This window comes from Haliaeetus albicilla, chromosome 11 (genome assembly GCF_947461875.1).
Source record: "Haliaeetus albicilla chromosome 11, bHalAlb1.1, whole genome shotgun sequence".
In the NCBI taxonomy this organism is placed as follows: domain Eukaryota; kingdom Metazoa; phylum Chordata; class Aves; order Accipitriformes; family Accipitridae; genus Haliaeetus; species Haliaeetus albicilla.
Window position 1 is genome coordinate 18841710 of NC_091493.1, and position 12565 is coordinate 18854274.

The window sequence follows — 12565 nt, forward strand, 5'->3', positions numbered from 1 at the left end:
TAAGTTGCACGTTTGGTGTCTCTAAGAGCACCAATACTTTGGCTCACAAATTAATAAACACCAAGCAGACATCATTAAACAGAGCAGTTCAGGAACTCTAACACCAGAACGATTCTTGAATAAGATGCCTAACCTCTCCTCCCAGAGGTAGGGAAAGAACCCAGGAATCCTGGATGCCCCATTCTCCTGCTGTCCAGGCAGCAGTAAGTCAAGCACAACAACCCACCATTTCTACCAGCTAAGAACAAGAGAGTTTGAGAAGAGATACTCTCAAGAGTCATTAGCATCTGCATAGTACCCTGAATGTGTAGCTCGTCATGGAAACATTATGAAATTATCAACCAACCTCGAGAAATGCTGAACATTCACTGTCCCATCTGAGAGCAATAGATACAGGTGCTTAAACACCACTCAAGGAAGCAGATATTCATGGCAGGTTAAGCACTCAGCTGCAGGCAGCTACATTTTGTCCCAACTCTGTATTTATATCCCCATGTGCAGAAGAGAGACAACATAACTCTACTTCACACAGTAAAAGCTGTGGAGGATGTGTATATGTCTTGTGCAGGATTAGGATGGTGTGTTGCAAACACATCAAGAATATGCCCCTTGACATGCAGGTAGTGCTACCTGCCCCGTGATTTGAACACAAGCTTTGCAGAGGTCATGTTTTGTAACTCCAGGCTGTGCTGCCATGTCAGCTAGCAAGAGGCTTAGTGAATTAAGGTAACCCGCTATTTGCTTAGGGCTCTGTGGAGGTTTAAACTTTCTTATCACTAAGCTGCCATTTATGGGTCTTGACAGCTGTAAAGGAAATTGTTTAATGATATGGCAATATTAAATTTTATTTGCTGCCATGTCTGTAAGGAATGCACCAGGAAATCAGAGCCTGCAGCCACACTCTGCAAAACAGGCAACATTCTGACATAGACAAGAACAGAAATTCCCATTTCTGGAACCTGTTACTGCTGTCATTACAGTCTCTTGTGCCATACTCCTATTCCTACTAGCCACAGATGCAAATGAGAAGTATGTTTTGCTGCGAACTGAAAATGGGGAGTGACTCCTACAGCAATTTTCAAAAGCACCACTGGAAACAATTTCCACTGCTAGGACTCACTGTGTCTCAGAAAAACTGTCCCTTTCTGTCCTAGGTACAAAGTTTAGAATAAAAAGGGCCCAAGGTTTGTAGCAGCATTTGACCATGGCAAACACCATATGATTTGCTATCATCAGCATTCACAGGAGTTATAAACAACAAGGTTGTGCTAAGTGCCACGTAAGATTTGGTTCAAGACAATAAGTCGCAGACATGGCTCTGTGTCCTTCACCTCCTCCTCACATACACACACCAGCTCTGCTGGTGGGGTACTCATACCATCTTTTTCCTATGTGGACTTTCTAGTGTCTGCTAATGTATTAACACACCCACTACAGCCCTTCCCTCACACAGTCATGCAGGGGCTCTCTCCCATTCCTAGCCACTGATCTTAATGAAACTTGCTGGAACTTAGTATCTTCACAGGCTCTATGCTTTTGTCAGTTTGGGTTGCAATCAGCCAGCACTCACAAAACTCAATAAGGTAGGAAGGAGACATGCATACACTCACAAATCTCTGCTGATTGGTCAAAGTAAGCATCGTTCCCTTAGGGGAGCAGATGTTAAGACAGGTCTTGGTAAAGTAAAAGCCTGTTCCCAGCACTGCCTATTTACAGTGAGAGCAAAATCAGCCCACAGAGGCACTTAGTGCTCAGTTCAATTACGGCACAAAGACTGCTACTGGGGTGAGGGTGGGTCACAGAGACAAAGGGCTTAAAGAAAACAGACTTAAAAATCCTATTAAGCACCAATTTAAATTTAGAAGGACTCTTGCCATTTTTATCCCTTTTTGGCCCAGCAGTGTTCTGAAGGACCCTGGTTTTCAAGAGACACAGACTCAAAGGCATCCACAATATAAATGGCGGTAATAACTTAATCCTGCTTTTGTGCAAGACAATTCTAACCATTTAGAGTCTAGCAAATGCTGGAAGGGTCCAGCAGATGCCTCAAAGGAAGAAAAATTGTTTGCTTTGGGTATCTGATCCAAAGAAATCTCTGAAGGCTGCAAAGCACCCTGGCCCAGCCACCATCTCCTGCCCGAACAAGCAGCATTTCAGCAAGTTTGATAATTTTTCCCCTGGTTGACATGAAGCTTCAGAAACAAAAGCACAAAACAATAGGCTTGGCATTTCCATACAACTGGGTAGTAAGAAAATTTAAAAAGCAAAAAGACACCTTTAATTTTTGCAACAAAAGTTCTCAAGAGTATGAATATTTGCGCTCTGCCTTCCATCCCCTTTACTCATGGTATGTCGTGAAGGAAAGCTCTTGGGAAGGAGCAATAGTGGGATCTATGGAAAAAATTTCAAATAATGCAGCAAAATGAAGGCGGTCATCCAGTAACTCTCACTCCAAATCCAGGACATAACTAACTATGTTCATTTCACCTCTCTATCCAGTAGAGCTGTCTGATCAGAAAATGGGCTCCATCTGGAGGGATGAGTTTGGAGTCAAGGACAAATAGCCTACACAGAAATGGGCCAGTTAGTTGGGACAGGAACAGGACTGAAAACGTTGTCATGAAGAACGCAGTCACACAGAATCGCAGAGCTGCAGAGGCCATGATGTAAAGCACATGCATAAATGGTTAAAGAAATACCCAGGTAATTTAAGATCACAATCTAGAGTTTAAATTCTCCCTCAGCAAAGTTGCTAGGGACTCTGAAGGCAATATTGTGACTCTAAAGCATGAGCTGGACAACCAACAGATTCAAAGCTGGTTTTAGCATTACCCTCCTTGCATGTGGGCAGCTATGCACACACATATATACGTGCTGCCTGAGAAGGTTGGAAAACATGTTAACATGGCTTTGGAAGGTCTCTGAGATTATCAGCACTGGGTGAATATAGTGGGGAGGGGAAAACAGGAGTCTGCCATACTTCTCTTGACCTACCTTGCTTTTTCAAATATTTTTCAAGCTTTCCAATGCAGCAGAGCTCACTGCAACTGCCATATACCTTGGCAACAGATCACAGGTCTCCTTCTAGGCTCCATGTATCCCACAGAGCCAATCACAACTACTGAAAATAGTCCTAAGGACATGTAACCTTGGATTATCACCTGGAGAATGTATTCCTAGCATAGTGCATGATGCTGTCGAAGTCATAGGTCTCTCCCAGTGAGTTCACTTCCCCAGCTTCCATCTTTAAAAAGTTGTACTCCTGACCTGTGATGCCAAACAAAAAAGGGAGAAAAACAAATCACTCAGAAAAAAAGAAGTCTTCAACCTCTGCGAGCCTAGAATGAAAGGGATATACTCCCATGTTCCAACAATTTCAGCTGGACATCCAAAAATCTCTATTCACCCAACTATTTTGACTCTTATTCTAGGCAAGGACTAGCAATATTTCTTCTTCTCCATCTCAGCTCACAGATCACTAGGGTTTTCCATAAATCCAGCAAGAAAGGTTTCCACCCACCCAAAAGCCAGGTGGAATAACCTGGAGTGCTATTTTACCTTGCTGTATGTTTTCTCTGATGATTGTGACATGCTGATCCCTGTCAGGCCGTGTGTGCTCATGCCAGAAACCCACCACGTGACCCAGCTCATGAGCCACAATACCAAACTTGTCACAGTTCTTTCCAATGGATATAGCCTGAGGGCCCCCTCCTCGGCGACCCACGTATGAACAACATCTGGAAAAGAAAACCCACAAACCCACGCAGCACATCAGTGAATTAAAGAAGTCTGAGACATAGGAACAGAAGACGGCATCTGGCAGCGTCCAGGACAGCCCAAAGTTGCACCCAGTATATGTACTTACATGTATGTGTGTGTGTGTATGTATAAAGGAAACACATAAGTGCATATCTATAAAAATGCACATATACATATATATACACACACTTAAGCGTTATCCCAGGAAAAAGAATCCAGAAAGACTTAGCACCTTCTTCTGAGCAAATACTAAATTATCCTGGCAATCCTTACTAGAAGTGATGAGATGCATTTCTGTGACAGATTCCCCCATGTAGCCATTGGTCTATTCTGACCAGAGCTAGACATACAAAACCATTTGTCAATGAAAGGGATGTTTGAAACACAGATAGCTGCAGGGAATGTGTGTGTCACTTACCCACATGTTCTGTATGTGAACACAATGAAACTCTCTTCATCAGTTCTCTCCACAAATGTCACACAAGTGTGCTTCTCCCAGTGCCTCATTGCTTGCTTAAAGATAGCTCTTTGGGTTCCTGAAAAAGAAATCCAAGAAGAGCAAACAGTGAAGGCCTGGCTTTCAGGAAAATATGGACTTCATCTGGATAGGAGAATAGTCAATCTTTCCAACAGTCAATCTTATACCTGTAGACACTTCCAGGAATCTGGGACCCACTTCCAACTATAGGGCTAACTTGCTGTGTCATCCTTTTCTCTCCTTGTGCTTGATGAATTAATTGCTCTAATTAAACAGGTAGCAAACTTGGTTAAGCACACCAATATTTCTCCATATGAGAAATGTCACCTCACTAGGTAAAGGTAATTCTGGCAGAGCTGCTGGGTGTTCTGATCTGCACACCAGCTACTCAGTGGTGTGCCAGATTTGCTCTCATGATGCAATGTAACATGACCACATGCATCTTTCAAGACCCAGGAATCTCATAAGTGCTACAGATGCTTCTCAAAACTAAGGCAAAGCTGTTGTCAGGTAGTTTATCTTTAAAATTAGAAGCAAAAACTATATAAGAGCTAGAAGCAGTCTCAGGGCAGTGTAAGAAGGTGTAGAGATACACTGCTGCTCTGTGCTCGAACTGAGGGACAGCTCAGGACTTGAGCAGAGACACCTGAGACATAGAGTATTAATGCCTGTCTCGCACTAGCAAGATGACAGGCTACAGAATGTCCCCTCCCCAGGGAGCAGGGTACCTCCAGCAGTCACTCAGCAGCATCCAGAACAGTCATACAGAAAGCAAGGAAGCAATGCCCCAGAGCGGTACACAGCCTCAGGAGGCTTCCCTACAGTACTGCCTTTCCAGCATAGCCTCTGGTACGCACAGGGCTGCAGAGCAAGCTGCCACTCTCAAGAGGGACTGGAGAGTGGAGAAAGGCCAGAAATACATCAGAAAGGCACGAGGAATACAGAGAGCAGCTCCAGGGTGGGATTAAGCTGAGGCAAAACACCAAGCTGAACACAAGAGAACTATGCTATGGCAAGAGCTGCTTCTTACAGAATCACCCAAATGGAAGGATGGTGTTACCTACTCTGGACTGGTTAGGGCAGTGGGACACATGTAACGCAGAAAAGACTCTCTCATCAGACCCTGAGGGATGGGGAAGGCTGTTCTTTGACAAATGTGGGGGCACAGCTACTAAATATCCTGCCAGGTTGCACGAGCCCCTCCCTTTGTAGGAGGTGAACAGACCCTTCCACTGGGGCTTCACAGACTCCTGGCAGCAATCTGGGTTCTGGGACAAAGTACACCATAGGAGCCCAAGGAAATAAGGTCTGCTGGATCTAAGTGGGAGATGGGGGAGGCAGCCTGGGGGAGACAGGAAGGAGCCAGCTCCAGTGAGGCACAGAGCCTTTTCATCCATAAGTCAAGAAGACCAGTCCCATGGGGAACCACTGAGCTACAGAGAGGTGACATCAGAGCAAGCTGTCTGTCTGCTTAGCATTAGAGACTTGCAAGAGATCTGCTGCACCCCAAGAGACACTTGAGTTTGGATGGTGCCCAGGAGATGCCATAAAGATCCTAAAAAGGATACTTTGGAGAGCTCCCCACCCACCATGGCACACAGCTCACTGCTCCTCTCCCTCACACACCTACAGGAGACCCTGAAGTTCCGTGCCTAGAAATCAGCAGGTCAGGAAGCAGAGTGCACAGGGAAAGCTCTCTGAGTAGGGATTCAGAAAGCAACCCAGGGTACTTCTGCTCCTGCTCTTCTAACAGCAGAGCGGATCCCTTTCTGGAAACACAGGGGGTGAGCACAGCTTACAGGTGCTGGCCCCTGAAGCAATCAAGAAAAGTGACCAAGTCACCCATTTACTTCTTGGACCCCAAGAGAAGAACCATCTCACTGCACACTTCAGTCTCAGGCTTCCACAGTGCACAATTCCTTGTGCAACCACATGCCCACCCTACCTCAGCACAGAGTTCCCAAGGACCTGAGGCATTTCTGGGAGAACTGCTCCCGAGATCTCCCACACATTTTCAGACACTCATCCCTGAGCAAACAGAGAGCAATGTTTTCACTACTGACCAGTGAAATTTCCTCCGATCACATAGGGGATGACACCCCCTGGCCAGATCCTTTCAGCCCTGGATGTGGTTGCCCTGCGCACTCTCGGAGAGGAATGTGTATCCATCCCAGACTCATCTTTATAGTCCTTCCTCTTCGGTCCTCTTGCAAGCGTTGTGTCCTGCCTGCCGCCTGCAAGACAGAGTGGCAACACTGTTTAAATCCTCTTTAGTTCCATATGCAGCCCTCAGGTAATACCCTGGAGCTTCAGAAAACGAAAAACAGAAAAAGAAAGATGTTAATCCAAACCAGAAGCCATAGCCAGATTTGCCAGTGATTTGTTTGGGACTTAGAGACAGGTAACCTGTAGCAACCTGGCCCTTCTTGTCTTGAAGCCTCCATATGCACTATGCCAAACCTATTCTCCCAGAAAGGTGTAAAGGGACACCCCTCCCGTCTCTAGCCACCCACATTCTCCAACAGCAACTTCATAGATGGGGACACAGTACTTAAACAAGGGGAGAGGGATGGGGGTGGGGGGTGTGTCAGACAAACCCAGATGTCACTGTATATTCTCAACCCGCCCCACTCATCCAGATCTGCAGAGAAAGGTTTGTTCTATCAGGGCTAGCTTCACAAAAGCAACAACTACTCATTTGAGTTGGCCTTGGAAGAAGAGGGCAGACGCCTTAGACTGAAACCTATACTCAAGGCTGAAAAGTATTACATAACAGTGTTTGTTTTCACATGCTAGGTCTTGGGTGGTTTGGAAATATATACAGATCAGTCTCTGCTGGAGAAGGGATGCTAAGGCTGGAAAAGCTGAGGCATTCTATACTTAGCACACATCTCCATCCATGCTGAATCTCTTCGTTTTAATGAAAAGGAGCAAAAATACAAAAGGGAAAGCAGAACATATGTCTCATTTCTTGATAAAAAGGCAAAGGAGCCCTGGCTGTGTGGTGCTCGGTGCTGGCCGTAAAAGCTGCCTGAGGATTCACATAGGCTTCTAGGCAGACCCTGTACCTTGCCCTGCAACTGTGCTGCTGCAGCTCTGCTCAGATACTGGTTATGCCTACATGAGTTGCACTTTTAATGTGGTGTGGGTCTGACCCAGCACGAAATATCCTCCATTCAGAGCTACCTGTCTGATCACTCCCCTGTTTGCTGTGCCATGGGTGATCCAAATTCTCAAAGCAGCCATAGTCCAGCTAGGCTTTACTAGCATGTGTAAGGACTGCGTAGACACCACTTCTTAGATAAGCTTGTATCGCACAGCCAACACATGAGCTGGACTTGGGCAAGGGAATAATAGAGTACAGGGGTTGCTACACCTGCAGAGAGTACTGGCCTAAAGGGTCACACCAAGGGGAACTCCCTTCTCACCTTGAGAGGCAGCACTGCTGGGGGTGGCTTCTGAGTGCTGGTAGACCTCTATTGAAACTCCAAGAGGAGGGATCTAAGCTCCAGGTGTGGTTCATATGGAAATCAGCAAGACCTGCTACAGCTTTGCTTTCCAAGTCGGGGACATGGGCTGCCGGGTTATGAAAAAGCACAAGCCCTGCTGAGACCTTCCTCCAGTGACTAGAGGGGCTGCTGAGAGCCTCTTCTCCCATTCATCCCTCCAGTGGAAGCATAGGTAAGCAAACCACTACTGTCAAGGCTGAGGGGATCAAAACAATGGGAAGGAAATTAAGGCAGTGCAGGGGGATTGAAGGAATGAACTTCAAACCCTCCCTCCTGGTTCACCAGGTCCAGCCCTTCCTGCTGAAGGCCTTGCTCTGAGCTGCAGGACAAAGCTGGGAATTTGCCTTTTGTTCCTCTTCCTCCTGAGCACCTCCCTGGCATGCTGGCTGCACCTGGCATTTCAGAAGCTGCCCCATCCCCAAGCCAGCTGCCTCATCCCCAAGCCAGCTGCTGAACCCTGGAAGGCAGATGCTCCGAGGTTGGGGGTTCCCCCAATGAAAAAAGAACCACCCTCCCCTTCTTTGCATACACCTGTCCCACAGAGGTACTGCTGCAGCATTACAAGGGCCACAGCTGGAAGAAGGGAGAGTGTCTTGAGACAAGTAGTCTTGTGGACGACTGTCTCCCAGTCACAAACTGCTCCTGGGGCTGCCCAAAATCTCCGTGAATTTGCACACAGACAGCTCCTGCCAGCAAAGCCAAGTGAGGAGCCATCTGCCCCACACCCTCCTGTGCCTGGTGCAGTAGGAGCTCTGCATAGAGGAAGGACCCTGGGTTCACACTTCTGTGCCATCAATGCTTCCATTCCTTGCCAGCAACACACCTTCTTGGGTGAATTCTCCACACCAGTCCTGCAACAGCTCTTGACTGCTCCTAATTCCTGCTACAATTTTCTGCCTTTAACAACTTAAATTTGCAGGGGGTGCTTGGAGACACCTGACACACACCCCCTAGCAGCGACTTGGGGAAAGCAGGCACCAGATGCTGTATCACCAGGGGACAGAAGAAATCTGGACAGCATGCTTGAAGAGGCACTGCTTACAGTCACTGCCAAGTTGCATGTATGGAGAGGGTTTCTTCAGTGAAAAATAAAGCCATGCAGCCTTTCTAATGCTTAGGCTACCTGGACATAACCTCTCTTACTGACTTGTACTATTGCTAAGCCTGGGGCAACTGAGATCCTTTCTAAAATCCCCCCCTCCCTCCAGGATGAACAACACTCAGAGGTTTCTGCTCACTAGCTGGGGGTGGGAGGCTCTTGACACTGCCCACAGCCCGGGCAGCACTCTACATCTGCAACATGCCATGAAACAGTCCCTGCTGCTCTCTGAAACTCACTGGGGAGTCTCCCAGCCTCATCTGGACAGCAGAGACAGCCCAGCTTTACACCAACAGCAGCACCACCCCATCTAAGTGGAAACAGGCCACCAACACAGCTTTGCAAGCAGAAGCACCTTCCTCAAGTGCTCTTGCCCACTGCTCCACTGCCTCAGGCCTGCCACCAGCTCAGGAGACATAAGCAGCTCCGATGCGGGAATACAGCACTGGGCTATGAACACAGCAGCCATGAGTGCAAATGTCTCTCCCCCCCGCCCCGTCCTGCTTGACTGACCTGCTGCATGGTATCTCTGCCTCACTGCCTCTGTCTATCCATGGGAAACAACAGTCCCTCCTGCACACAGTGGGTTGCAAACATCTTGTATAGAACAGGGCAACCCTGTGGGAATGGCTGTAAGATCACAGGTCTGGACTGATCCCCTAAGCAATACCTTATCTACATGAGTGGGAGAAGACAACTGCAAAACTTGGCCTGGGTGATAGCCCTGCTTCAGGGGAACAGAAACTTAAACTGGTGTAGCTGAAACATCCCTACAGCAAGGAGCAGCCAGCTAGCATTACACTCTCTGTCTTGGAGTAAAATGTTTTTCCTGTCCTGGTGACAGTCATGGCTACCTGTATGTACTGGGTCTGGCTGGGATGGAATTAACTTTCCTCATGGCAGCCTATAAGGTACTATGCTTTGGATATGAGTAAAACAGTGTTGATAACACACCAATGTTCAGGCTATTGCTGAAAAGTGCTTGCATAGCATCATGGCTTTCTTTTTCTCACTCTGCTGAGTCCTGTCCACTCCCCAAGCGAGCAGACATGGGATAGGCAAGAAGCTGGGAGAGGATGCAGCTGGGATAGCTGACCCAAATTGGCCAAATGGATACCCCATACCATATGTCATTATGCTCAGCAATAAAATCTGCAGGGTTTTGTCTCCCAAGGTAGCCATTGCTCAGAAACTGGCTGGACATCAGTCTGCTTGTGGATGGGGGTGAGCAATTGCCTTTATATCACTTGGTTTTGGTTTTTTTCTCTTTCTTTCACTTATTAAACTGTCTTTATCTCAACCAATGAGTTTTCTCACTTTTGCTTTTCCTGGTCTCTCACCTGTCCTGCTGGAGGAGGGGGATAGTGACCAAGCAGCTGTGTGAGTGCTTGGCTGCTGGCTGGGGTCAACCCACCACACTATACAAGGCAAACCCACCCTTGCAGAGAGCCCACCAACAGCAACAAACGCAGACACCTGGGCACATCTGGTCTCCTAGGCACGGAGGCACACATATGTACACAGGACAAAACATGGTTTTACAGGGGATAAAAAAGTAAATAAAAGATACCCAAAGGTCTGGGTGGGGTACCACATTACCCTTTTTAACTGCTTTGTTACTACGATCAGTTGAAGTGGCGTTCTCACTTGACACAAGAGAATGTTCTCCCAGGCCTCCTGCAAAGGAAGAGAAGAGCAGAGACACATCTCCTGGTGAGTTGGCTGGCAGAACTCTGACATGGGAAGGACAGCAGCTATCAGTGATGCCATTTGGGGGTCTGCTGGCCACAGAAGCTGGCTACTTTCCCCATACAGGGAGCAGGGACTAAGAGCCTGATAAAGCCGGGCTTTTTCCCTAGGTTTGTTCCTAGCCTACAGTGACACCTTGCAACTCATTACCATCCTGTGCCTTAGTTTCCCCATATACTGAATAGGCAGAAAGTCTCTTCTAGGAAGGCTAATTCCACAGAGATTTACTGAGAATAGGAGCTATACAAGGAAGATGGTAGCAATAGTACCACTATTAAATCTCAAACTAAAAAATATACACTGTCAAGGCAAAGAATGATCTACATTCAGACAAATACAGTCTTATCAACTCTTATACATCTGGCCTGAATTCAGCTTAATCTGAAAATAAAAGTCCTTCTCTGTGATGCTAATACCCACTAGCTACCAGAGCAGGAATAATTATGATGTTAGCTCCTAGGTATTTCTTGTGCTCCACGCAGTGCCAGCTACCCCTTTCTTGGAACAGCACTGCCAAGCACAGGGAGGTCCCCAGCTTGTCCATGGAGATGGTTCCCTTCAGCTCAGTCACCAAAACAAAACTGGTTGGTCCCACTTTGAGTGCCTCCCTGCCTGGCTTTCCTATTTCCTCATGGAAAACCAACTCATGATGTTCCCGTGATGTGCAAGACACCAACACGTTGGGGGAGGGATTTGACTGCTTGATGTCACAGCTATTGGGCACAGAAACCACAGCAGTTCCATGGCATCTTCATACCAGCACTGTGCCTAATCCTATCCTTTCCTCCAGACAGCACTGCTACTTCCTCTCCCCACCAGTGTGCTATAGCAGAGCACTGCTGGGAGCAGGGTGCAGGGGCTGGAGAAACGACTCCACCAGGTTAGGCTGTACAGCACTCCAGGAGGGAGTGCATCCAGAATCCTCTACCATAAGATGAAGACTCAGGGAGAGATCCTAGCTCCCCAGAAAAGTCACATCGCTAGGGAACGGAGACAGAGGCCCCTTGTCTATAGCCCCTACTGGTCTTTTGACCATTAAGGTACTACAATACTTGCCAATAGCCCAGTACTTGATTTTATTTTTTTTTATGTATGATGTAGAAATAGGATCTTCCCTCAATACTGAATCCATTCTGCCACAGAAAAAGATTTTAAATGTCACCCAGTGCCAGAAACTGATTTAAAACAAATAATAACTTGTTCACACTTCTGTTCCAAAGGACTTCAGAATAGTTCTGCCCACTATAAAGGAAAATACCAACTGGGCAAACCCACCTGTGCTGCAGGAAGCAAACTGAGATCTCCCTCCCTTACACAATGTTACCACTAAAGTCTGATTTCTATAAGCATCATTATGTCCACCCTGTTACCTACAATCCTAAGGTCTACAGACAACCCTCCCATGAGCAGCATGGAAGAGAAAATCACAACCATGTAACACAGGAGAAGGACTGAGTTCCACTTCATATTCACTTGGCTACTGGGTTAGCAAGGTACCAGACGCAGTGAAGTTCTGAATGCTCACAGGCAGCTCAGGGATAGTTGCTTTAATCAAAGCAGTTTTCAGAGCACTGGAAAGACCCTGAATTACACATCTTCTGTCTTGATTTTGTAACTATATTTTTCTGTTCACAAAATATTTTCTAATCTTTCTTCCCACCACCATCATCTTCAACTTCCCCTAAAATGCCTGTTTCTGAATTAACTCCCCCAACACTAGCTAGCAAAGCAAAAAGAACCAAAACCAAAACAACCCCAAACTCAGAGAGGCTAAATATTTCAAAAAGGGTAAAGAAGCAGAGGTATTTTCACAATATTGGTTTTCTGTGGTATTTTTCAGATTCCTAAAAATGTCTAAATTAATAAAAAGTTCAGACTGCTTAATAATTTTGCACCCTACCACAACATCTACCCAGGGATCTGCTGATTGTCCCACCGAGGGAGGACCAACAGTCATACAGTCTTGAGATT

At 46.7% G+C, this 12565-nt stretch overlaps 1 protein-coding gene across 4 annotated transcripts in view; it reads right to left on the reverse strand.

The window, feature by feature from the left end:
• Window positions 1–12565, reverse strand: part of TLL2 (tolloid like 2) — a 97047-nt gene that overhangs the window by 31213 nt on the left and 53269 nt on the right. For 2 of the 4 annotated variants that reach the window (XM_069796444.1, XM_069796445.1), the window contains exons 3-7: window positions 10445–10522; window positions 6301–6471; window positions 4178–4295; window positions 3559–3737; window positions 3162–3267 (exon numbers count right to left, since the gene is read on the reverse strand). In XM_069796444.1, coding sequence (XP_069652545.1) covers window positions 3162–3267; window positions 3559–3737; window positions 4178–4295; window positions 6301–6471; window positions 10445–10522 — 652 coding nt within the window. The remainder of the gene's footprint in view (window positions 1–3161; window positions 3268–3558; window positions 3738–4177; window positions 4296–6300; window positions 6472–10444; window positions 10523–12565) is intronic. The other 2 variants (XM_069796446.1, XM_069796447.1) reach the window with 2 other exon arrangements.